At 41.5% G+C, this 27,164-nt stretch overlaps 1 protein-coding gene across 4 annotated transcripts in view; it reads right to left on the bottom strand.

The window, feature by feature from the left end:
- The window catches only part of FRMD4A (FERM domain containing 4A), a gene marked incomplete at both ends in the record, with an annotated part of 535,058 nt that overhangs the window by 256,907 nt on the left and 250,987 nt on the right, over window positions 1–27,164 (bottom strand). Inside the window, one exon of one of the 4 annotated variants that reach the window (XM_084253890.1) lies at window positions 26,150–26,257. The exons of 2 other annotated variants lie outside the window; for them this stretch is intronic. In XM_084253890.1, the coding sequence (XP_084110016.1) occupies window positions 26,150–26,242 (93 nt within the window). Of the gene's footprint in view, window positions 1–26,149; window positions 26,258–27,164 lie in introns of those variants that run through there. One more of the 4 variants, XM_084253887.1, reaches the window with a different exon arrangement.

Below are 27,164 nucleotides of genomic sequence, written 5' to 3'. Positions count from 1 at the left end.
TATAAACATAACTAATTCCTGAGAACAGCAAGTCCTGCTCATATTGCCCTGAAGTCTTCACCAGGCTTGCTCTGTAATTGTTCATGCAAATAGCACCCCACCATCATGCAGGATGACCTGTGCTTTCAATGGGGATTTATGATTTCAGAACAATTAGGTACAGATGTATATGACCCTTTGTGTGCAAACTTGAGCATGTATGTCTCTCAGTATATCTGTGTCTGCATAAGTGTCTCTCTGTGTGTGTGTGTGTTTCTGTAAGACCTTTGAGTGTATCTGCATGATATGTATCTCTCTGTGTGTGCATCTTTGTTTTACAGAGTAGGTAAATAGTGCAGAGGGTCAGAGTGACCTACCCAGGATACAGGAACTGAGAGCTGAGACACGACCCCAGGGCTCAGCAGGCAGATAGCTAACCTGGATCAGTCTTACTGAGTCCCAATATTTTTTAATCACTTTATTCTTTCCTTGAAAAGAATAGAAAATCAGAGTTTTCTAGGCATTTATCCACTTAAACTGTTGTTACAAAACTTAAAGAGGAATAAGTGAGGGTCTTCCTGAGTGTTTGGAAGGTAAGGAACATTGTTTGATATACTGGGGATGATTAAGATACTGGGTCACCCTCCTTTTGTGAACTATTTTGCTTGTTTGGGGTGAAAAGAGTCTAAGCATTGAGTTAGTTGGCAGGATTGGGTGAGTCACTGCTTGCTTGGCCACTGTCTGCACTTGGGGAGGACATTACAAGTAGATCCAAAGTCTTGCTCCTTTGGTTCTGAGTTTGGGAAAAGACAGAGGCTGGAACAGTCTAGTCAGGGGGTGACTCTGGGAGGGAAGATGAAGCCAGGACTTCCCGCCAGGATAAAGGCAGGGGGACCCTGAGAGCAGAGGGAGCCATTGCAGGGCACTGAATGGTGCATCCCCCACTGCCGCCCAGCTGCCCCAGCCTCTGTCCAGCTGTTCATCATCTCCTTGTCTTCACTGCTGTGCCTCTGTGTTGCCTGTCCCTGTCCCCAGATTTCCCTTCACGGTTTCTGTAAGACAGAGGAATTTTCTTTAAAGCAACAAATGCTTTTGTCTGACTCTAGGGATGTTTCCAGATATAATTACCGCCTTGAGAATGACTTGGAGAAACTTTAAGTGCAAAGTAATATGTAGCACCATTATGAACAAAATTTGTAAATACATAAACACACAGGAAATTGTGCATGCAGGGAGAAGTATATTTATAGGAACCAAAGAAATATATTCAGAAATGCACTCTAATGTGACCCTTTAATTATTTGGTGATTACTTGCTGATATCTGTTTTAGAAATTATCAGGAATAAGATTGATTGGAGAATTTCTACTATTTCTACTATGTCAGGTCAAAGGCAACTACTAGGAGGCACAAATTGCATTTTTCAAAACTTTCTTGGATGTACTGTTTATCTTTTGCTGATAGAATCAAAAGGTAAAAGGCAGTTTCTCCAAAATCAAAGCCCTGTCCAATTGAGGCTCAGTACTAGACCTTTCAACCAGAATTAAGACCTTCCTATAAGCCATATCTGTTCACTTGCAAGAACTATAGGGGATCAATAGGCAACAAATTCCAAAGTAATCCCAAGAAAGTGCTGGAAAAGAAAGAAAGCTACAATAGTAAGGAAAAACAAGGGTACGTTCACAAATACCCATCAACCATATTTTTCGGTTTTGTAGAAAACAGATTTCTTTGGATTTTGTGCGCAGCTAACATTTCTGTGCCACATATGGACCTTTTCAGTTCTTAGCTCCTAATTCACATTTTAATTCAACATTCCCCTCCAGACTTCCAACACAGGACTTAAACTTAGGTTTAAATTCATTGCACATTTCATTCTTTCCAAAGAATGCTTTTGTTACTGAATCTTCATGTGTAACCAAAATGTGGGTCTGGGGCAGAGCTTGAATCTTTATTTTTAAGTAGCCCTTAAGTACTTGTCAGTATTAAAAAAAAGCTATAAACCACTTTATTGAGATATGATTTATCTACCATATATTGATACTTTGCCCATTTAGTCTATAAGTCAATGGGTTTTTTTTTTTTTTTTAGTAACTTCATAGGGTTGTACAACTATCACCACAATCTCATTTTAGAGCATTTAGAACATTTTCATCACCCCCAAAAGAAACCTCTCCCCATCTTTCTTCATCCAGCCACCAGCAACCACTTGTTATTTTCTGTGTCTATAGATTTGCTTATTCTGGACATTTCACATAAATGTGGTCTTTATGACTGGCTGGTTTCACTTAGAATAATGCTTTCAAGGTTCATTCTTGTTGTGCTGTACATATCAGCACTGTAAGGCCTTTGAAAAGGGGAGCTGGGTATGGGCACTAAATAGAAAGGGCTACCTTTAGGGCCAAGCCGTTTCCCCTCCTGATAGCCCCCAGCGTGCTGAGCAGAGGGACTTGTGGGAAACAGGGGCTGAGGGCACCCAACAACTTAGCAGTTTCCTTCTCCCTCCTCCTCCTTCTCTTCCCCACACTCTCACACCCACCATCTGGGGCAAAAGTCCAAACTCCTTTGGAAGTTACCATTTGTCACTGCATAATCCGAGTGCCAGCTCCTTGGGAAAAGGATATTTAGAAATAGCACTTATATGGTTGAGTGAGTGGGCGATGTGCAAAGCCCAAACCCAAACAATCTTTTGAAATCCTGAGGCATTTCAGGACTGTTCACTCACACATTTAATCCCATATTTGGGTCTGGAAAATGTCCCAGCTCTGACAGGGAGTCATCATTGCGTCATCATTTCTCGACCTGAGAACCCACGAGACCTGTTTATATAAATGCTAGGGACCTCATTATGTTCACTGGGGATAGGAGAATAATTTTTTAAAAATGCTTGACTGTATATATTAAAATATTTTGGGTCCCTGGGAAAGTAGAAGGGAGGCAGGAGCTGGCCTGTGGCTTAAGAGCACCAGAGCTAGATGCCAAGAGCTATGTTTAGAGAAATATTTCCCCCAAGCTCTACAAACCATTATACGAGAGGTCGTATGGCCATAAAAGTGATGTCATCATATCAATTACTCAGTTATGAAAGTAAATTCTTATACATGCCAGGTCTCAATGGAAATAAAATCAGGGCCGTCTGAATTAAACCAGTCCAGGCCCTGCATGAGATATTAAATGCCCTCAGCCCCTCCTGTCTTAATCTCTTGTTATTTGGTTTCTATGGAATTCAGTGGCCAAGGATGATTTTTGAGTGTATGTTTTGCAAGCATGTATTTATGCAATCACAGTCTTATGTTTTATTTAGGGGCAACAAACACTTACAAGATCAATGATTGGGGCCCTATCAGAAGTGAAGTTGCAAAGTGGGGGTCCACATCACAAAATTGGAGGCTCTATCAGAAAAGGAAAGGGCTAGGGTTCCACTTCCTTCTCACATGGGAAGATGAAGGTGAGTTAATGCTCATAGATTTGTTGAAGAGATAACTAACACTCACTTTCAAGCAATAACTGAGAAGTTAGAAAATCTTTTCAGGAAGCTGTGAAGAGATTTGGGATAACTTAAGCAGATAAAGTCAGTGTTTTTCCTCCACACATAAAGGAAGAGGAGAGTAGAATTTATAAGAGATAAACAGGGATGAGAATGCTTAGTTTTCACTTGTTACTTAACTTCCTTTTAAACTTCAACCCAATTCTAGGCCTTCCATTATTTATAATATTATGTTGCTTATATTAGGAAGTTTTTTTAAAAATGTCTTATCCATTTCTAATAAAGTCATTTTTCTCTGTAAAAATGCCTTCTTCTAATTTACAATCTTCCTTTTTTTTTTTATTTTTTTTAAGATTTATTTATTTATTTATACAAGCACTGGGTACAGTCAGAAGCGCGGGAGGGTGAGAGAATTCACCAGAGCCAGAGCAGGGAACAGAACAGGCAGAAGGACCGAAGTACACTGCTGAGGGGAGCAGCGGGCGGCAGGAGAGGTCTGCGCACCATGTGGGACCCTTGCCAGTGGCCGGGGATCGAACCTGCGCTGCAGAGGCTGCAGGCAGCTTCGCAGCCCAGCGCTTAACCGCTGTGCCACTGGGGAGGCCCTACAATCTTCCTTTTTTATTTTGAATCCCTAATGTCTCAACCTTAATAGAAATGTACTGACTGCCGAATGAACAAAATGTGTATTTTACATAGAAGCATAGTGTTGTGACTTTTCTGGCTGTCTTGAGTGATGTGCCTACATAAAATTGACCCTGAAGTAGTTTAAGCTCTTAACAGGAGGTGCTGTTGTTCCTGTTTTGGGTTCTCACACAGCTGGCAGATTAGGGTTCACCCTACATTCCCTTTCTTATTTAGTAGTGAAGACGTGACACACTAGGACAAAGACAGTGAAGGAGGCTTGATGAATGGGGACGAAATAGCGTTGCTAATGTGAATAGGGTCAATGCAGCTTCTGCTGGTCAGATGCCATTTTGGTGAGCTAATGACTTTGGGAAATCATTTTCTAGACTACATTTTCCCCTTGCTTCTTAGAATGCCTTTCTCCAGGGGAAAATGGAAAGCAGAAATGTAAAGGATGCCTGACCAGGCAAATAACCCCAGTGGATAGCAATCTGCTGGCCACTACACTGTCCACCCTGGTGCTCTGTATCATTAGTACCACTGTGTCCAGAGGTCAAGATTCCAAAGAGCCCATACGTATGCCCAGAATCTACAGACTGTATTCTAACACAGTTGTGCAAAAAAGCCTATTTTACTCTTGTCCAACTCATTTTATAGACTTCACATATGTTTAGATATGTTCACAGGGTTCTTGAAACAACACCCATAACAACAGTGACAAATACCCAAACAAAGTCAACAAAACAAAAAGCACCTGTGAATTCTGTTTTAGATGGTAAGTAGGGGTTGGATTAGTTAATGAATCGGATCTCTGCATCACAATCTCAAAGGGAGGCCAAGAAAGCAAGCAAGTCCTTTGATATACAAAATTAGATCTTTTTAGGATAAGTTTATTAATGGTATAAGTTGCTCAGGCTATTGCTGAAGAATTTGACACTGTACTTTCTCATTAAGATCTATTATAGCAATTTATGTGGTGTGCTACTTTTCAGAGCCACTTAAATGATGGCGTGGTCTGTTTTGCACCCATGACTGACCAAAGATTACAGAGATGGATTAGAATACAAAAGAGTTTAGAAAACTAAGAACTATATTGGAGCTGGAGAACTAGGTATATTATAGTCAGGAAATCAGGACAGTGGTTAAAGACACCTAGATTCATCCAGAATTTAAAGATCAAGATGAATTAATGAATTCACAGTTGTCTATCAAGATATCTATGAATAATAAATCCCAAATTCAGGTCAACCAGGGGAACAGAAACTAGGTGGACCAAGAACAAATCAAGATCTATGAAAAGGGGCTTCCCTGGTGGCGCAGGGGTTAAAGACAGTGCTATCAAGCTATCACCAACCACTGCAGCATAAGTTCGATCCCTGGCCAGGAAGCTACCCACATGGCGCAGCAGACTTCTCCTACCTCTCCTGCTGCTCCCCTCAGCACTGTATTTCAGTACATCTGCCTGTTCTGCTCCCTACTTTCTCTGGTGAATCCTCTCACCCCCTGCACCTCTAGCCTACACCCCAGTTCATGTATGCGTAAATAAATAAATCTTAAAAAAAAGGATGTATGAAAAGACAAGTTAGGCTGGCTGGAAGGCTGAAGGGAGGGCAAGGCAGGCAGGACCCTGCTCCATTTCTCTGTGCCAGGGACTTCATCCCCTTCTTGTTAGGGCAGCGGGCAAGCTTCCTGTGAGACCCAAGTGCCCACAGGTGGAAGTGGGTGAGCAGGAAGCTGACAAAGTACAAGAGAGCAGCTTAGGAGAAAGCAATGCCCTGACAGCATCAAATTTCAAATCCCCCAATCTGGGTCTCTTCTATATAGTGCCAATTTCTGACAGAGGCCAAGCAGCCCACATAAGTGAAACATTTACTTAATCTAAGGCTCCCTGCATTTGCAAGAGGTCCGTATCCTCATCTGGAATAAAGCACAGTTCACCTTCCCTCAAGTGAGGGAAACCCTGAAATTGGAGAGTCAGGAAGACCAACAATACAACCTACAGAAAGAAATTAAATGCCCTTTAACAATTCCAGAGAAAAAATGTAATTACATCCACCCAGACCAGGAACACATTTAAAAATCTATAAAGAAAACTAACTTAGACTTTATTGTTTGACTTGTCAAGAAAATATAATGATTTTTTCCCCTTTTTTTAAAAAAAAAAAATCGCTGTGCGTTATAATTTGAGGTTAAAGTTCCACAGGAGAAGACAGAAATTAGATCAGGGTATTGGTTATTTTCCCCTTGATGCAGAAACAAAGGTGATGATTTAAGATTCAGCTATGAAGAGACGCTTAGGAGCTAAGAGCCTTCTGTTAGTGTCTCTTAATAAAACCCGGGACAACAGTCTCATTGTTGCACAGCTGGGACCAGGCTTCTGGTTAATTAAGGCCCGGTAATGGGCAGGTCTGAGATCTCCTTCATGGATTCAGCCACGACGAAGCAGCCGAGGCTGACTCTCTCAGGAGCACTCTACCTCCTCCACCAAGACTCGGGATAGATTTCAAAATGTGCAAAACACTGCCTTCCACGGGGTAGGAGTCATGACATTGGATGCGTGTTCAGAACCCAGAACCACCATGCTGAACAGCCTCACTCCTCATGGGATGCCCGGAAGAATTCACCCATGCCTCTGGTTTCAGACACTGATTTTTTAAAATTGTGGTAAGATATCTTTATAACAAAATTTGCTACTTAGCCCATTTTTCAGAGTACAGTTTGGAAGCATTAAGCACTTCACACTTTTAAGCAACCATCACATCATCCATTTCCAGAATGCTTTTCATCTTGCAAAACTGAAACCCTGTCCCCATTTAATAACCTGCCTCCCCTTTCTTCCAGCCCCTGACCATTCTACTTTCTCACTTTGAATAGTCTAGGTCACGTGATGGAATCACACAGTATCTGATTTTGTGACTGGCTTATTTCACTTAGCATACTGTCTTCGAGGATCATCCTGTCAGGATCATCCTTCGAGGATGATATTGTCAGGATCATCCTTCGAGGATCATACTGTCTTCGAGGATCATCATACAGCATGTTTCGGAATTTTCTTCCTTTTTAAGGCCGAATAATATTCCTTTGTATGGGTAGATCACATTTTGTTTATTCATTCATTAATCAAGGGACACTTGGATCACTCCCACTTTTTGGCAAATATTGTGAGTAATGGGTATATAAATATTACCTTGAGACCTTGCTTTCAATCGTCTTGGATAGATACCTAGAAATGGAATTGCTGGACCATATGGTGATTCTATGGTTAATTTTTTGAATAACTGTCTTACCATTAAACACTATTTTTTTTCAACCACTGCTCTTTCCCTGTCCACTCTCTGGCCTCTCCCGTGGCAGGCTCTGGGATTTTGCTCACAGACAGACCTGTAGCTGCTGACAACTAGGATGTGTTTACCCTAATGAGCTCGAATCGGATGGCCTGGGGTGAGCCTCTGCTCCTTTGCATGCACGAGCCACAGCTCGCTAGGACATTGATGATGGACATCATTGATTTGCATCCTCATGCCTAAGCTGCAACTGGAGTTTTCCTCACATGTTTAATGCCAATGAGCCAGCCCACAGTAGGGTAAATAAGATCCTTTGCCATACCTGGGGTGGAAAACCAGTCTTAGGACCAGTCACCCAACTATTTCTTGCCACATCCCTGAAAAAAATAAATGTTTTGTTTAAAGCAATCAAATTTTTCTTCCACTGCAAGGATACACTTAGGTACCTGAAAGGTCTATTACTAATGTGCGTTTATTTCTAAATTAAAATGGTATCTTGATGATGTGATATTTCAGTACTTCAGTTCCCCAAAGGCAGGAATGAAGCAGCCAAACTGAGTTGCTGAATCACTCGGTCTTTTGTCCCTGTGGCCGGGAGGCCAGAACAGGCAGAGGTTACAATCTGCAGTCAACAAAGAGCATTTAGACTCTTGTTTTAGAAATGAGTGACTCATCTTTGGGTCATTTTCTTGTCTCTCTCTCCTCTCTTCCCTCTCCCCTAACCACGAGGAAGCTGCAGGCGACACACTTAACTCTTCTTGATCTCAATGCACAAAGAGCACAAATGTTACTGATCTCCAAACCTGACTTCCTGTTATTAAGGAGGACATCCTACAATTTAACAGAGTAAGATTTCTAAGCAAAGCAGAAATAAAATGATTTCAGAGTTTGCTTCCCACCTACAATTAACTAGGTCACAGCTGTAAAGGAAGAGGAAAAAAATTAAATCACTAAAGGCAGGAGCTCTTGGTGTCATTTGCTGCTCAAAAATAAATACTTGAGTTCTTTTTTTTTTTGAAAGAAGCTCTATAAACCTACCAGAAACAAGCACATTTGAGACAGGACAGAAAATGAAAAAAAAAAAATCTGATCATCCAATAGGCAAAAACTGGTATCTTGGGTCTGTTCACTTAGTATTTGCACAAAACAGAGGGAAATGGAATGTTCTCCTTTATACACATAGGCTATGATGTGCCTTCAATTCATGCAGAGGACTTCTTTAGAGTTACGCACAACCCATAAAAATTGCAATTTGGTCATGCAAGGGTTACAGACTTTTAAAGGCCAGGGACTGCTTCAGGTGTGTGGGGCTTCCAAATTTGGAAAATGTGAAATTCTCATGGTGGACACTGACCTTGGCAGCATGTCAAGGGAGGAGAGCCTATTTGAGAGAGGATTTGATTTGAAACATCACGATATCCAAAGAAAGGGTACTTTTCAGAAAGGAACATCTCAAAGTACTATATCCCTTCCTTTTTCTCTTATGACTGACCCCCTGCACCATGGGGATTTCACTTCTCATTGCGTGGGCTGTGTAGTCACACTTGCCCAAACATTTGTATAAATAGTCAAGGTAAAGATAAGATATATAGTATTGGAACTGGCCCTCCCTGGTAGCCTAGGGGTTAAGTCTCAGTGCTATCACCTGTGTGGCCTGAGTTCGATGCCAGGGCCAGGGAGCTAACCCACATATAGTGCAGCAGGCCTCTCCTGTCTTGCTCACTGCTCCTCTTAGCAGTGTATTTCAGTAAATTTGTCTGTTCTACTCCCCACTCTGTCTCTGGTGATTCCTCTTCCCCACCCTGCACCTCTGGTCCCAGTTCTTATACACATAAATAAATAAATCTCAAAAAAAAAAAAAAAGAAGTGAAAGGACACTCACTCAGTGTCCTCCCTGAACTCCAGCATCAGCACTACTTGGGAGTCTGTCAGAAATGCAGATTTTCAGGCACTGCCCTGGATTTGCTGAAAAGGAATCTGCACTTGACAAGACCCTTAGGGGACCCCTTTATATACGGATGTTTGAGAAGCACTGCTTTAGAACATAACCCAGAAGAGGGATTTTCAATAACTTTTGTTTTCAGTATGAAATCTTTCCCCAAATGTAAACTTGGGTGGAAACAGAAGCATGACTTAGAAACAGAACTCCTTTGGGTGACACGAGTGGGGGATCTGAGTCTCCCCAGGCTCCTGGTAGTACCTCCCATCTCCAATATTGTTTGCCAAGAGGTTGCTTCTACTTCTGTAGGGGTGGCAAGGATCCCTAGTGTGTGTGCCCTTCTGCCTATAGGATTAAAGCCACAACTTTATCTTCTAAATGACACCTAAGCTCCGGCATTTTAGGGGTGTTCAAGCAAAATTAGATGATCTTTAATAATCGACTTTTTTTTAAAGATTTATGTATTTATGTATACAAGAATTAGGGTACAGGCCAGAGGTGTGGGGGGTGAGAGGACTCACCAGAAACAGAGTGGGAAGCAGAACAGGCAGATTGAGTGAAATACACTGCTGAGGGGAGCAGCAGGCGAGTCAGGAGAGGTCTGCTGTGCCATGTGGGTAGCTCCCTGGCCGGGGATCGAACTCGTGCTGCAGTGGCTGTGGACAGCTTCATGAGTTGCGTCTTAACCCCTTGTGCCACCAGGGAGGCCCTAAGAATCGACTTTAAAGCAAAATTATATGCAGAAGAAAGCTCAGAAGTTTTACAGGGGCAGAAATCAAAGAAAGCAGGGAGATAGCCTACTTAATATGAGTAGAAGACAAAAAAAAAGAGACAGAGAAATGAAAGTGCAGATAAAACAGAGGACACCAGTACATCTGAATTTCAGGTAAACAACATGAGGCACACTTATGCTAAAGAACTATTTGTTGTTTACCTGAAATTCAAATGTAATTGGGCATCCTGGATTTTTATTTGCTGAATCTGATAACCCCAGCTCTTCTCTCAAAAATACTTTTCTTAGTACCACGAGTCCCAAGAGTCTCACACCAATTTAGATCCCCAACAGATTCCTCCAGAAACTACCCTGGAGTTAGACTGCCTGGGTTCAAATGGATCTGCCAATGCTAGCTGTGTGACTCTGGGCAAATGGCTAAATCTCTCTGTTCTGTTTTCCTCTTCTACACTTGGTTTTATAAGCTGCCTCACAGGGCTGCCTGGGGATTAGAGAAAATGCGTTGTGCAATGTAAACCCATTGAATAAGTGTGCTTTGCACTATTGTCTTTCAAGTCAAAGTCTGCTGGGTCTCAGCAACTTCCTTTCTGTCTGCATTTGCTCCTGGACATTTCCTTGGAAACCTGACATCAATCTGGAGAGGGTGGTCAGGGGAGAAGAGGACGTGGTGTCTGCAAAACCACAGAGGCGTGCGCTCCATTCCTGTCCCCGTGTGCTGGCCTGGTGTGTCCTTCTGGCCAGTGCATTTCCTGCCTCCCTCTCCCAGGGGGCTGTGTCTGGGATGTGCTAGGAATGGAGGGAGGAAAATGTGTTACTTGATATTTGTTCCTTGACCCTGGCTGACCCAGTCAATTCACTCCAGGATGGAAGTGAAGCTCATTTGGGAGGACTTTCTCGGCCCAAGCTTCTTGACCTTCTATCTTTGTAATCACGGAGCAAGCTCTTGCATCCTACACTATTAGCTGAGCAACAGCCTTCCATAGGCAGGCAGGGTGGCCAAACCCTAGGACAGTGGCGTCCTATGTTTCACAGAACTCACAAAGCTGTTTAGACGGGAGCTAGCATTCGGGGCATGTTATATCTTCCTACCTGGCTAAATTTCACTTACCATCGAAGCCTCCTAGTTTCTCAGCTTTTGCTTTTGCTTTCCATGAACTCCAAGATTAGAGACTTAATTCTGGTAATGTACTGTTTTTAAACATTAAACAATTAAAACCAGGAAGCCAAGGTATGGGGTACGTGGGGCTCCAAGACCCCCTGAAGGACATATTGGATCCAGGTTCCGTGGTGGATTCTGAGCCAAAATCCCTAATGGAATTGAACAATTATTCTGAAACTGCTGTCTGGAGGCGGTGGTTTCCCTAAAACAGTGTTCTTGGCTTTCCTACTCTTCTTGGCACTGGCCCATCGCCTGTAGCAGCAAATCTTTCCCAGGAAGGTATTGTTATTTGTGCATCTGATAGTTTATAGCACAGCACACTGACAGCAAAATTTAAAAAGGAAGTACGGGGTGAAAGGACAAAACGAGGCTTTCCACATCCTGGTGGGAACTGGAGAGCAGAAACCCCTCTTTTTTGGCCCTCAGATTAGCGAGTTAGGAATTTATAGGAAAGTCATTCTCAGGCCAAGTTATATCAAGGGCAGGCATTCGACACAGATTCAGAATCTTCTGATCCTCCACTGGGATACCTTCTCTAATGCGTTCCCAGGAACAGCCCTGTGGCTGTCACCAAAGGGCTGCCCTAAGTCACCTGGTGCCCACAGCACACAATGGTGTGAAATGGAGTGGCTCTGTTTTGACAAGGTGGGACATTCCAAATGAATTCATTCCCTTCTGGGAAAAAGAACTGCCTGTTGAGAGAGTGATGTTCTCATGGCTCAATTTACCTTGGAGCATCTCTGATATACCTGTTGGGATCGCTAATTCTGCCAAAAGAAGAGAAGTAGTGTACTGTGTTCTATTTCTTACTTTCAATCGACTGTGTTTCCATTGTGTTGGTTTTCCCGAGAGAAACTGACACAAACAGAAGCAAATGTTATAGGATTCCATGTTGCTTGCAGAGGAGCTGATTTTATGCACATAAATATGTACATGAGTAATAAGGGTAAGCTAGGAAGTAAGGCTAATATGAAGCAGAGAAAGGTTAAAGGATATGTGAGATAATTAAACAGTTAGCAAGAATGAACAAGCGAACAAGCTAGCCCCCAATTATAGCTCTGAGTTTCCTGGCAGCAAAGGTGAAAAAAAGAGATGAGCACATTGAAATCACATACTCCTTATGATTTCCTAAGAGAAATTAACAGGGTGGCATTTATACAAGGAATATGGAATAACATAAGGAACAATATTTTAACTGTCACTTAAAAGGTCTCAGAAGTATTTCTGCAGATGATTCTGCAAGGCAATATCTTATCTACTCTCTCCCTACCCACTGCCCAGGCTGTGCCAAGATATGCCTACAGCTATGTTAGTGGCTCCTGATATTCTTCCAGACTCTTCCTCCTGCCTTCTGTTTCAAATTGAGTTCTTTTACTCTAATTTCTCTGGTCTTCATCTGGCTGTTTCATTCCAGATTTCTCCATCTCTAACACTGTCAGACTCATGACCCATTAGCCTGTCTTTTGGGCTTGTTTTGGGGACCATTGATGCCAATAAACTCTCATGCTTCACTTTGGTTTATACTCTGTAAATCCTGCTCACACCACCCCAAATCCTGCCTAAATCCTAGGTTTCTTGGCCCCATTACAGGCCCAGAACGGGTTTCTGCATGTCTGAAAAGGCACCCGAAACATAAGCCCTCAATAAAGATGAATTAAATTTTAAATCAATGAAATAATCTCTGAGGGAGTGGAGAAAATATGGTCTAGGTATATTGATATTTGATTATATAACTTTATAAGGATAAAGTATAAAGGGATTAAAGTAATGAATAACTAACATGTCCATTGATCTGTTTCTCTTGGGTGTCACACATCCCTCAGAAGTAATGGCTAAATTGGAGGAGTCACTCGATTTATACTTGCATTATTTGGAAACAGGCAGAAATGAAGATATCCTGAGATTAAAGTGAAAGAGAGAAATTTCTGCTGCGGATGTGACAAGTGAGAGCAGCTGATCAGAGGTGTGACTTGTATTCTCCCCAGCTGGAGACAGTTTTTTGACACCCTGGTAAGATCAAGCGTTCCTATGGGTTGAGCCAATGCTGTTTATCAGAAAAGGAAAAGTGAATTCATTCAAGTTCTTGCACAAGGACTTGGGTGTGACCCCAAAATTCTCCTCCATCTAGCATAAAGGAGATGATTTAAAATTAAAAAGTTTTAGTTCAGCAGTTACCAGTCAACTATCTTGATCATAAAGGAACTTCATTTTGTTCTTTGTGCTACCTCTGGTTATGAGTAGAACTTATATTGCTGGTCTGTAAATATGAGTTAGCAGTAAAGATACCTCTGGCTGGTGGACTTAATGCTTTATTGGGTGAAATTATTCAATGCATTCCACTTTTACACCAGGGAGCATCTCCCCTAAGGAAAAGAATGTGGCTGAGGCTGAGCTGCCCTATCAGGCAATAATTAGACTATAGGTTCAACTGCTGCTAAAGTTCTATTTCTTTTTTTTTTTTAAAGATTTGTTTATTTATGCATACAAAAACGGGGTTACAGGCCAGAGGTATGGGAGGGTGAGAAGATTCACCAGAGATAGAGTGGGGAACAGAACAGGCAGACTGACTGAAATACACTGCTGAAGGCAGCAGTGGGCAAGTCAGGAGAGGTCTGCTGTGCTATGTGGGTAGCTGCCATGCTAGCTGGGGATCGAACTCATGCTGCAGCTGCTGTGGACAGCTTCACAGGTTGTGTCTTAACCCCTTGTGCCAACAGGGAGGCCCATAAAGTTCTATTCCTTTTGCAAGGTAATAAAACCATGCTAAGCTAAGAGGATGCTGTCTTCCTACTTTCTATAGCTGGAGGACATGCATTGAATTTATGTAAATGTATTTCAAAATTTGCATTTGACCTGTCAAAAGAGTTTTTTTTTTTTAATTCTGATTTAGCAGTAGGATTATTACACCAGCTGGAGGGCCTGAGGATCTATTCCAAGATTAGGGTTTGTGTGTGCGCACGTGGGCACGTGTGTGTGTGTGTGTGTGTGTGTGTGGTTATTTTATTTTATTTTTTGTATTTCAATGTCTGCTTTATATTAAGTGAGAGACAGGAGAGACTACATAGATATTTGGAGTAGGATGGCACTCATTTTATTGTAGATGTTGAAAACTGACATTTTGTGGGCTAGCAAACATGTTTGGTTTGGCATGTAATATTTATCGTTAAGCTTGGATTAGTTGGCAGCATATAAAAATTAAGATATTTCATCTCTCTCCAACACACTTGTTACATGTATATATATTTCCTTAATTAAATGAAAATTGCACAAATATTTTCTTTTGAAAAATCAGAAGATCTGGGAACACAAGCCCCAGTTTACCATGTTCTAGCTGAGTAGTAGCTGCTCCATTTATTTGCTAAGATAGGGTGTCCCTTATTTGTAATGTATCACTTTCCTCATTGTTTTACATTTATGTGACCTGCCTGACTCCCATAGGCATTTGAGTTATAATGCCTAGATGGGGCCCTATTTTATAAGGTGATAGAATTCACAGAGGCAGTCCAGGGTTAAGATGGAGGATTAGATCTTAACGGTACAATAGGAGACAGATAATAAACTTTTGAAATGGCCAAGTTTTGACTTGTGGGTCTCATAAGAAGCAGGAGAAGTATTGGCCTTCACAGTCATATTCTAAGACACATTATATAGGTTTCTCTCATGCTGCCTTAAGGTCATTTTGTCAGAGGGACAGTGAGGAACAAACTCGGAGCCAGTGAATGATATCCTGAACTAACTCTACCCCCATTTCCAGGCAGATAAGATCTTGACCTTGGACTACAATTCCAGCATGCCATGAATGGGGCTAAAACGTGGGCAGCTGGGGAAGAGGAAGGAGTGAGATGGATATATAAACTGAGGTAGAATGAAGGTGGAAAGAGAACACATGTAAAAAGAGACACATGGGTGTGGAGAGGCTGCTCCTGGTCCTTTGTCCTGGCAGCTTTAGTATTTTGGCAGAGATAACGGCAGTCATTATCTCGACCTCACGGTGGATTACATGGTACATTTTGAATTCCAGGTCTCTCCTGTCTCAGCTCTCTGGGACCTAACCTCTTTCTTGTGGTTCCTGCTGGCATGTGAATTGGACTTGTTCTGGTGCTTTTGGGCCTCAGCCTCCATGCTTTGGTCTGAGCCTGTTTGGCTGGGCATTTGCCCGTGAAGGGATAGGTAATTTCAGTTTGATTGGGAGACTATTATTTGAAATCCTTTCTCTCTCTCCACCAATTGAAGATCTTTGAGTGCAATAAAAGTCTGCTTTCTTTGCCTGTGTGCATGTGGATGGTTGGACCCTTTTGGAAAGGGCATACTGGGATTTCCCCCTCAACAGTCTGGGGTCCCTGAGTTCACTTTGGTCAGGCAGTTTTAATTTGACTGAAGAACAAGTCATAAAGTCCTGAAGATACTTTTGTTTGCTCTAGACTTGTCGATCTTGTACTGCTCAGAAGAGGCCACAGGACAAGCCCAGTGCTGGGGCCCAGCAGAATAACAGGGGGCCCTCTCCTCCCTTCAGTACTAAGATGGCATCTTAATAAAAGATTCTAAACCCTGGTGCTCACAATGCTGCCCACGTGGGTGGGCTTGGTCATGCACCATGTCTGTGTCAAAGCAAAGATGTCACCGCACACCTGCAGAGGAAGAGCTTTCTCAGAGCACTGGAGGTTGTCCACGCCCAGACTCACTAATTCTGCTTTGGAAATGAAATAGGCTCATTCACCATCAACAGCCCAGAATTGTGGGAAAGATTCACAACACGTCTACTTTCAAAACTTCTTTCACTGTGTGAATATGAAGTATCAGAAGCACTTTCCCAGCTGGAATGAAAATGAAAGGGGATGATGAAGGGGAACTATGCATTCTGTAACTGGGCAAACAGTCTCTATTTTCCTTAATAAAATACCTTTTGTTTTCGGGATCTACAGAAAGGCTTATGTTGAAATTGCTAAATGCTGTTACTTTCCTTCTACTCAACTGGCAGATATGAGCAAGATTTTCTTCTATAAAACTCTATGAAGATTCTATAAACGTGATGTCGCAGCCATGATTTCTTTCAGTTCAATTAAGATCCATTTGCTTTTACAGAATATGTCTGAGTTACTAAATTCAGAGTTCAAATTAGGACTTGCTCATTTTAGGCTTTTGGTGGCTGGCTCAACCCTAAATTATACCTTCTAAATATATCCTAGGATTTGCCTGGGTTACCAAGCCCTGACACATGATTATGTTAACCCATTAAATTTTCTTTTTTCAGAGGTAAGACAAAGGAAAACAAAGGAAGATTTTTTTTTTCAGCTAGATCTTAGGAAACTAAGGCTTAGGGGTGGAGTGCTGACTTTTGACACAGATGAAAACATAAGATACTGGAATCTGTTGTTCATCTTCTCTCTTGTCTTTTTAAATTTTTTTTTTTGATCTAGAAGAGCTCTAATGGACAATTTTAGTTCCACTTTCTGATAAAGAGCTTTTGGGGGAGGTTGTTTAAAACAGGAACACTTTCTGGAGTACAACTGAGAAATGGTCTCTGTTGACTTTTTTCTTAAACTTGGGTTGAGAAAAATTATTTGAGAGCTTATCTGTTTTTAGCTGCATTATTTCCTGGAATTAGGTGATTCTGATCCATGCAGTTTGCACACAGTTTTTCCATAACATGGCAATAAGGTGATTTTACTTGACTATCAGTAGCATTTGACAGTCCAGCATTCCCTTCTGAAAATGTAGACTCTTCAACTCTCTTTCCACCTCCCTGGCTGCTTTTTATTAGTCTTCTTTGCTGGTTGGTTCCTCCCCACAGAGCTGATCTTTAAATTTTCGAGTGACCTTGCTCTAGTCTTTGACATTCCTTTATGCCTAGCCACACATGTCCCCTAGAGGATGTACCTAGCCCTGTGGCATTCAACCCTGTCATCCAGTGGTATAATGTAAATGTTTAACCATTGACTCTCTAGAGAAAGAAAATCCATGATCTGTAATGTTTACCAATTTCCCTGGTGTAAATTCTCCTACCATGGTCCATTTCAAGTGCCCAACATGTGGTCACCAACCATGGAGTTGGGAAGAGATGCACATAATCCACAGTCCATCACATCCCTGATGATATCCACATTTGTACTTTCAGTACAGACATCTTGCCTAAACACAATATCTGCTTTTTAATGTCCTCCATTTGAATTTTTAATTATCACCTCAAGTTTAACACATCCAAATAGAACTATTCATCTCCTTGCCTCTGCCATCACCACCACCAGCTTTTCCTGCAGGATTCCTATGAGAGTGAGTGTCTATTCCATTCTACAGCTAATTCCTGACTCCTCTCTCCCTCTCTCACTCTCCAAGGAAGTCATCAGCCAATTCTACCAACTTTATTTTGTAGATAAATCCAGAATTCATTCATTGTTTACCACCTCCCAAGTATCACCTGGTTTGAACCATCATCATCGCTCATCAAGATTATCACACTGATGACTGAATGAGGCTCCCCATTCCACCTAGTTCTCTGCCAACCTGGCATCTGTCAGCAGATGCCATTCTTAACAAGTGATCTTCTACTGTTTCAGTCCAAGTAAAATCCAAAAGTCCTCATCGTGGCCAACATCATGGCCTCTGTCTTCTGGGGTCCTGATACCTCTCTGATAGCTGCTTTTCTCTACTCATCCCATCCCCTCACTCTGCCCCAGTTCCAGCTACCTCCTCGATGTTCCTTAGGTCCATCAGTTATGCTCTACCACCTAACTGCAATTTCCTTTGCCTGGGATATTCTTTCCCCAGATGATAGTGGACTTGCCCCCTTGCTCCTTTATGTCTCTGCTTAAATATCATCTTAAGGGAGAGTCACATTAGATAAAAACGCAGTACACCCCATCTCTCCTCACTCCTTACCCTGCTTTTTCTTTAGAGATCTTATCATCACTTAACATATTACTTATTCATGAAAACAGATGTCCCCTGGGCCTAGAACACAGTCTGACATATGTAGGTGTTAAATAAAAACTGGTGGAACTAATAAATAAGGTGTAGCGTCCTTGATATTATATCCCCAGGGGTATTTATATTCTGAGACTGCTTTTGTTTGATTGAACTTGGACCACATTTTCTAGAAGTGATCAATATATGTTTAAGTCAGACTCATTTTCCTCATTGTTCCAATGGAGGGGTTGGAGGGACCATATGGAAATAATCTGTGTGGAAATGTGACTTGGCATTTCTGTTAAAGGTCAGTAAGCAGCGAAGGAAAATGATCAGAGGCAAATTACAGACTATCTCAAATATCCACACACAGTTTCTGATTGGGAAGGAAAAGGACTCCCATACTCAAAGGCATTCATTGTATAGTAGGATTTCAAGCAGTTTTTCATGAGCAAGTTCTCTACCAAGAAAAAAGCAAGCATCCTAAATTGAGTCACTTTGTTATGACTGATAATGCCATGAACATATTTATTTGCATAAGAAAGGCAGTCACTTTGCAGCATTATCCTTTGGTGAACATTTCTGTTTGATCAAAAGTTTGAGTTTATGACCAGAAGGCTTTCTTCTTATTCATCTATTCACATTCATTCAGTAAACATTTATCCTCCCAATTATATGAGCCAGGCACTGTTGTAGACTCTGAGGTTCAGTGGAAAGACTGTCCAAGTCCTTTGATATAGTTAGTTATTGAGTGGTCAGACAGAGAACAGAAAAAAGAATGAAAAATCCATAGATGTGGTTCATTCATTCCCAGAACTGAAAGCAAATAAGTATCCATGCCTAATTTCTTCTTTGTTTATCTTTTGTATGTAAGATAATATTGTTCTCAGAGGCACATCAATAAATCAATACAAATAAAAGTGGATTATTTTTAACTCTGTGTTCAAAGAAACTCTCATGTTACACAGGTAGAGAGAAATCACATCTCTAGACCAATTTATAAGAGATCTGCTTTTAAAACACCTATGAAAAGAGTTCTAAGAATACATGATTGATTTTTTTTTTAACATAGTTATCAAGACAAGATGTAAGACACTCCAAAGGGTCTTTGCCCAGTGGAGAAGAATTATGCAAGAGCAGCTGGACTGGGTGTTTCTGATATCAAATTGCCTGGGAGACAGTCCTGCATGACACTAGATTCTGTGACTTCAGAAATCTGTTCAACATCCAGAAAGTGGCCTTAAAGTCCTGGGCTCTTCATAGGATACCTTGGAATATGGACCAAAATCCAAGGAGGTGACTTTTTTTTTTTTTTTCTGTTACAAATGACACTTGACTAAAATTCAACATAATCAAATCAGTTTTTTCTTTTTTTAGGTGAAGATACCACAATGCTTGAGAAAGCTGATTTCCTTAAGCTAACATCTTGCCTAGATGATCCAATCTTACTTGGAGTAGTTTCTCGGGATGGCTGTGCCTTAGAATTACCTGGGGTTTGAATACTCATGCCTAGCTCCCCTCTCCAGATATGCTAATAACCATGGTTATGGACACTGGGAATTTTAGAGCTTCTCAGGGTGCTTCCAATGTGAAGCCAGGGTTAAGAAATGCTGCTTTGGGGTGAGTTGGCATTTGACCTATGACACTGGTGAGGATACTAAGGAGTTGGGATTTGGGGATGAGTGGCCTAAAGAATGAAACCATGGCCTGGTTTCTTGCTGAGCTTGGTAGCCACAGTTTGCTGTTTCTGACCATTTGAAAAGTGCCTGCTGTCCACACCAGTGTGAGGGTTGAAAGTTATGGAGTGGCGCTCATAGAGACACTCATTCTATCCCAGCACGGAGCTGCTATGCAATCTCATTCAGCCAGTGTGATTGTTTTAACATTACTGTTTCTGGATTTCTTTTTTAAAAATTTAAATAATTAGGGCCTCCCTGGTGGCTCAGCGGTTGAGCACTGGGCTGCGAAGCTGCCCGCAGCCTCTGCAGAGCCGGTTTGATCCCAGGCCGCTGGCGAGGGTCCCACATGGCACATGGCGCGAAGAACTCTCCTGCCGTGCCCACTGTTCCCCTCAGCAGTGTATTTTGTCAGTCTGCCTGTTCTGTTCCTCGCTCTGTCTCTAGTGAATCCTCTCACCCTCCCGTGCTTCTGACTGTACCCAGTGCTTGTATAAATAAATAAATAAATCCTTTAAAAAATTTAAATAATTTTAATCACCTTTTACTGAGGATTGTTTTCACTTAACATTTTAAGCTGATATAAGTTGTTATAAGAAATAAAATAAGTGTTGGGTCACCAGTCTGAATCACTTAAAATTGCAAGGGACTGAGCAAGCTGGGGAGAATGGCCTTCAAAGCAGCCTGAGAAACTGAAGATTGGTGTCTCTGATCGTCCATGTCTTTCTTCTCCAGAGAGGTGTGTATTTATTGAAGGAACAAGACCTTATGCAGGATGAGGGAGTTGGATAATAATATGTATGAGTACACTGATCTGTCTGAACAGTTTCTTGGCTGTCTGCTTTCAATGGTAATAAATATCCACTAAAAGCCGTCTGCTCTGTGTGTTTTTGGTAAAGTCTCACACTTCCCTCCCTGCATGAATACATTCAGAATGTAAGCACCACGCATTCGACTATAGAGACTCTGTTGTAGTCTGAATTCTTAAGTTATGCAGCTTAGCAGCTGTGATAATGTAATGGTTTGCAAAATAATAGACTGGCAATACGTCAACCTGGAATAACACATCAAATAATGAATAATGTGGGTGCAAGAAGGTTTAATTTATACTGCGTTAAAAATACTGCTCCAGAAATATCACACCATTTCAGTCTTTCCAAGACAAAAAACCCCTTTCACTTAGATAGTCAAATAATTGTGGTAAAAGGCAATGCTTTCTTCTTTTTTTTTTTTCCTTCATTAAAAATGTCGAATGTACATTACTCCATGAAAAGGCATACACTCTGAGTCTGGGTTGGTTGTTCACTTACATACTTTGTTGTACTTCAAGATACACAGGGCATGGTCTCAGAGTTCAAAATAAATAGAAGAGCACTGCTCCTTTCAGCAGATTCATTAACAGTAAGAGTGAACACCTTTTTTTTTTTTACCAACAATAACGGGATTGTGGTGATTTGAAAGGTGGTTTCTGTTTATGTCTTAATTCAGATCCTCTTTCCCAAGGATTTTCTCACTGGTGCAAGTTTCAAAAAAATTTTGGATTTAATTCATTTTCTCATCTCTCTAGTTTTTAATATTTATTGAGCTCCTGTTACAAATTAGGGTCCAAGATGAGTCCTCAGTCCTCAAGGAGCTTGTTAGGATGTAGAGGATTGACAGGACAGAGGACATTCAGCGTGATTTGTGCTACAGGGAAATGCAGATTGCTATGGGAGACTGAAGGCAGAATACTTATTTGGACTTGGAGTGGAAAAGCAGTATCTAGAAAGGATTCCCATAGGTTGTTAGTCTTAGGTTGAAGGGTATTAATGGGAAGTTAAGGAGTTGGAGAGAAGAGGTAGTATCAGGCTAACAAAAGCATGTACAAAGGCCCTGAGGCAAGGGAGAGCATGATACAGGTTTCCCCTATTATCCAAAAGTAGAATGTCCCTATTTGGTAGGTTTTTAGAGGAGTCTGGGGAAACTAATACCATTCATTTATATGGAAAAAAAATTGAGCATTCAAAACCCAAAAAATACCTTATCAAATCATGTCAAATAAGAAGCTTCTACTTTTGGATAGCAGGGGAAACCTGTAGTCTGGGGAATTGCAAACATGTTCAAGAAGGTGGGAGTGTCACATACCCAGGGTAGGTGTAGGGAGAGATGAGCCAAAAGAAATAAGCAGGGCTTATTTCTTACACATTTGTACTATCTTCAGCCAGGATTTTAGACTTAAGGGTTTTAAATAGACAAGTGACACAATCACACCTATGTTTTAGAAAGATCACAGAGGCTAAAGCACAGGGCTTAGAACAAATTGTCAACCATTGGAAAGGACAGATGATATGGTACCTGAACCACAAAATAGGGAGGATGGGGGAACTGCATGTGGAGCTGTTCTGGGGATACAACTGGCAGCACAGGGGGACTGACTGGAAGGGGGAGGCCAAGGAAAGGGAGGTGGCAGGGAAGATGCCTAGATTTTAGCTAGGGTGTCGAGGTAGCCAGTGGTACTGGATGGGGGAGCAGGAATGTGGGTAAGATGGTGAATAACGATTTGGACATGTTGCATTTGAAGTGCTGAGACATTCAGGAGAATAGACATGTCCAGCCCACGCTGGGTTTTGGGGGTAGGCATGGTAGAAAAGAGGATACATTACGGGGGGATAGGCACCCTCAACAAATAGACATGCAACACAACAAGAGCTGGACCACATAAAGTTTTACCCACCTATTCCTAGGTCTTAGATCAATAAAGGTAATCTCCAACTTGAACCATGTTCTCGTATTTGTAGGGTTTTTGTATGATAGGCGTATTCCCTCAGCCCAAAGCAGACTCTCAGAAAGAACGCCCACCTTCGCTCTTTCCTTAACTCATTTATGTGTCTTATTTCTTAAATTTGTTAGAAATATCTAGACTTGAATAAATTTATAGAATTATCTAGACTTGAATAAATTTAGTTACTTGGCATTTGTGTGCAGTGAATTTGAAACACTTCATTTTGCAAGTGTTGCACATCAAAAGGCAAGCTATCACCAGGAAACAGTGTCTGCCTTGGCATTATCAGGTGATTATTCCCACAGGCTCTCTCTGGGCCACAGCGAGGTGTGACAAGAGGTGTGTAAAGGGCCATCAGCTATTGAAAAAATAAGCCAAGTGTTCCTGCGCTTGAAAATAGGTAAACTTAAGAAAATATGTCTGTCACATGCCAGATATTAAGTCCTTAAGTACATTATCTCTAATCTTTAAACAACACCCGCAAGGGTAGATGGGGCAAATGAATAAACCGAGGTTGAGAAAGCCTGTGTCACTTTGCCAATGTCACAAACTAGTAAACGGTGGGATCCTGTTTCTTGGGACAGTGTGGGCGGGAGTATCCCTAATCTCTCCTATATTACAAATACAGCATTCTATAGTTCTTTTATTTATTCTGCCCTCCCCAGCACAGTGATGGGATCCTTGCAGTTGGTAAAAACTGCAAGGGATACTCCCTTGCAGGGATACTCCCTTGCAGGGATACTTAGGGATACTCCTGCCTTCATTTATATAAATGAAATGATTAGAATTTCTTCCATAGAATAAGTAACAAAGACAATTTAGGTGCTGCCAGAGGCAGTCAGATGGCTGGAGAAGGTAGGGTGTAGCACCCACACTGTCCCAAGAAACAGGGTCCCATTGTTTACTAGTTTGTGACATTTACTAGATCTAAGCGCAAGATCTGGCATTGGGATTTGTAGGATGTCTAAGTAGCATAATTAAAAGGTGCATTACTTTAACTTTGTGGCAATTGGAAAACAAAAGCAATTGTTTACCCTGGACAGCTAAGGGCACAGGACAGGCTGTGCCCTAGAAATCATCAACAGTCCTCCATGGTCATTAGCATCTCTGCTTTGTAAGTCTTTGCTATTTCCTGTCATGTGAAGTACGGGTGACACGTTGGTCATAACCCTTTTCTCAGGGCCGGGCTGCAATGTCAAAGCTCCCCCAGAGAGCAAAGGTAATGAAACAGAGGTCCCCTGCCAGTCCCCGGATTTAGGTCCTGCTCTGTTGTTAATTATATGCCTCTAGAGTGAAGATTAAAATTCTCCATACCATGCTGTCCCTGTTTATGCAGGACAAGGGTAATGACCCCCATTCACTGTGTCTCATTAGCAACCCAGGATCATAAAGTGAGGCAATGGATATGAAAGTGCATTGGAGTAAAGGTGTCAGAGAAATGTGAGGTCTTCACATCATTAAAGACTGGGAGACAACAGAAGCCAACTGGAATGTCTGTCATCCTCTAGGCCACCAGTGTAACTAAAAGAACGTTGTTGCTTTTAATCAAGGGAGTCCCAAGAAAAGAGCCCTGGTTCTCTTGTCTGCCCTTTGAGCAGATGCCATTACTCACCTTCCCTGCCTTCCTTTTATATAAATGTATGACTCTGATTCTGAAAATTGTCATAAAATCTGCAACAGTAGAAAATGCCCAATTGGAACTGACATGACATCCTATATTCCAATTAGTCTCGCTCTCCCTCACAGTGGAGCATGGCATGGCAGGCACAGGAGTGCCAGTGCAACCTCATGACTAGTGCCTTATCAGCCCCATCTCTGTCCATACAGCCATGGAGATTAACGGGACGTCTCTCGTGCCAATGATGGGCATGCATCTTTGACGGGCCCAAAGGTTTCAGAACAGCCTATTCAACCCTAATGTGTGCCCAGGGACAAAAAGGAGGTCTGTGTGTTTTGGATACAAATCTACATCAATATATGCAACAAGAGACATGTTTTATATAGGACACTGCATTCATGCATTGTATTCAGCGTTTCTTAAATTGGTAAACACTGAATCACAGACATGGTAACTGAATACATCTATATTTATTAAAATTACATGATTTATTGAACTTACATGATTTATCTGGAGCATCTCCTGGCTAACTAGAGGTTACCAAGTTACTATTGATTTTTGTTGCCTATACACAGGATGTATTAGTGCAACTCTAGGGTAAGAAATTTACATTTCCAAGTGAGCTTTTGTGAATAGAGCAGGTTATGTAAATTTAGTAACCATATAGATGAAAAAATTTTCACCATTACTTAAAATCACATACAATAAAAGTCTGATAACTATTTAAATTTTGCTGTAACTGTGGGTCCTCTGCCCTAAAGCTCCCAGCATAAAGGGAACACACAGTAGGCACTTAATACATATTAGGTTATGCTCCTGATATTGAGCATAGGAAATACATTTCAAAATAAGGACCCATACACACCCAGAAAAGAAAGCTAAGTTTTTTTTATTATGCAAATGGCTGAAAAATGGGAATTCAACAAAAAGTCAGGAAATCAACTCCACCTGTACATTTAGATAGCCCCACATTATTTTTAAAACTTGAATTAAGTTTTTCTTACCTTACATACTGAGTATTCTTTCAGCATATAAGAAAGTCACTTGAATTGAACTGTTCCCCTTTCCAAGACTTGGCAAGTTGCTCATCTATCAAGAGAGCCTCTGGTGATGCCATTTGCTTTGAGAGGTCTTAGACTTCACCACTTAACCCAAGACATTTAAGTGGGGATTCATAGTTCACAGAGGGGTGATGAAAATAGTGGCTCTTGGGGTTTCTGAGACCCACATGACATGGGTATAGCTGTTATCCCCACACAAATGAGCCCAACATCCCCCCAACAACCAGCTTTGCATTAACCATAATCATATCCCAAACTGCCTTAGTCACCTGAGAGAAAGGCAAATCCTTATTATTGGATCATCTTTGCCAGGGGCTACCAGAAAGTAAGAGTGTTTTTCAGAAAATTAACAGAGTGATTTTGAAGCAAAATCCATAGTATTACAAAACCCCCAAATGATAGCAAGGTAGGAAAGCATTTGAAACAACATCATCATCCATAAAAAACAAGAGAGGGGCTTTTAATCAACTGACTGAATAATTTAAACCCTCAAAGCATCAAAGCCCCTTAACATTATCATCGCCTCCTTTGAAGACAGTGTCACTCAGCAGAAGAAATTCACACTCTGCTCTAATGAATCTGTTTCACCAAAGGGAAAAGAAAACAGATTCTGCAGCCCGATGTTTTCTCAGCAAGCACTCACCTTTTCCATATCCATTCCCCCATATTTTATCTTTAGTAACTCCCCCCACCCCACCAAGTGCACAGTGGACATAAATATCTACTCTGAATTTTTCATCATTATCTGTTAAGAGAAAAATTGCATATGACATACTATTCTATAGCCCCAAGAATTTGATTTTTTTCAGGAAAACAGGAATACCGGGGGATGCATGTGTCGTGAAAACACACATCTCCCTTTCTTTGGAGCAATTGCCAGGGTGGGGAGGGGAAGGTTACAAACAGTCCGCCACGTAGCTCACCCTCTCCACGCTGCGTCTTCTCAGAGATCCATAAGGAATTTTCAGTAAAAGTCTCTGGGTTCTATTCGGAGCCACTGCAGCCTGAACCACCATGATGTAGAGCCGTGTGTGAGTGTGTGTGAGAGAGAGAGAATGTGTGTGTGTGTGTGTGTGTGTGTGTGTGTGTTTGCTTAGCAAAGGGAGAGAGGGAGGCTGCCTCAAAAACTAAGTTATGGTCTCCTGGAGGTTTCCTGAATATCAAATAACTGAAAGAGTTTTCTTTCAACCATATGAGTCAAGATGTGGTCTGTTGTGAAGTGGGGGATGGGGAAAAAGAAAAACCTTCCAAGTTCCCCAACTTCGGCGTGCCTTCAGCTCCCTCCTCTGCCCCCGTGTGTCTGTTCCTCAGTGAGAGTGCATGTCCCAGAAGTACGCAAGTGACACTTCTGGGGAGAGTGATGCAGAAATGTCAACTTTGCCTCTGGTGGCTGCAGATGGTAACCAGGCCAGTTGTCTAATCAAAGCCCTATCAGACGCATTATTTATTCCATCACGTGACTCCAAAGCCCCTCGGCTGTATAGTAGGTCACATGTTCACCTTAAAAAGGCTATTTGGAATATCACCATCTGGTGCAGAGATTAATGTGAAATCCTACGTTCTGATTTCACTGTCTTCAGAACACAAGAAAAATATTTGAAGACCAGTGACATAACACACTAGGGACTTGGGGGATCTCTCTTCATACTCATAAATTATACGTATGACCCTGAGCATATCTGCTTTATTCCTTCCTGCTTACCAAGGCACAGAAAAGAAATGAATGCATACAATTAATTCTATACGTGAATACCATCCGCAGAGAAAGTGCAAGAGAAGAGAAGGAAAAAATGTTTGCACCACATGATTCAGATGAATCAAATCAAATATACCAGACAGACTTGCATTTGGCACCTCCTATTTAAATGTTTGTGTTACAGAACACTTATTTTTATGTGTGCCAGTAAATATGAAGGAGTTATGCTTGATTTTGCGAGG

Source organism: Talpa europaea (genome assembly GCF_964194135.1).
Source record: "Talpa europaea genome assembly, chromosome: 14".
Classification (NCBI taxonomy): Eukaryota; Metazoa; Chordata; class Mammalia; order Eulipotyphla; family Talpidae; genus Talpa; species Talpa europaea.
The sequence above is the reverse complement of the archived record's forward strand: the minus strand, read 5'-3'. Positions and strand labels throughout refer to the sequence as shown.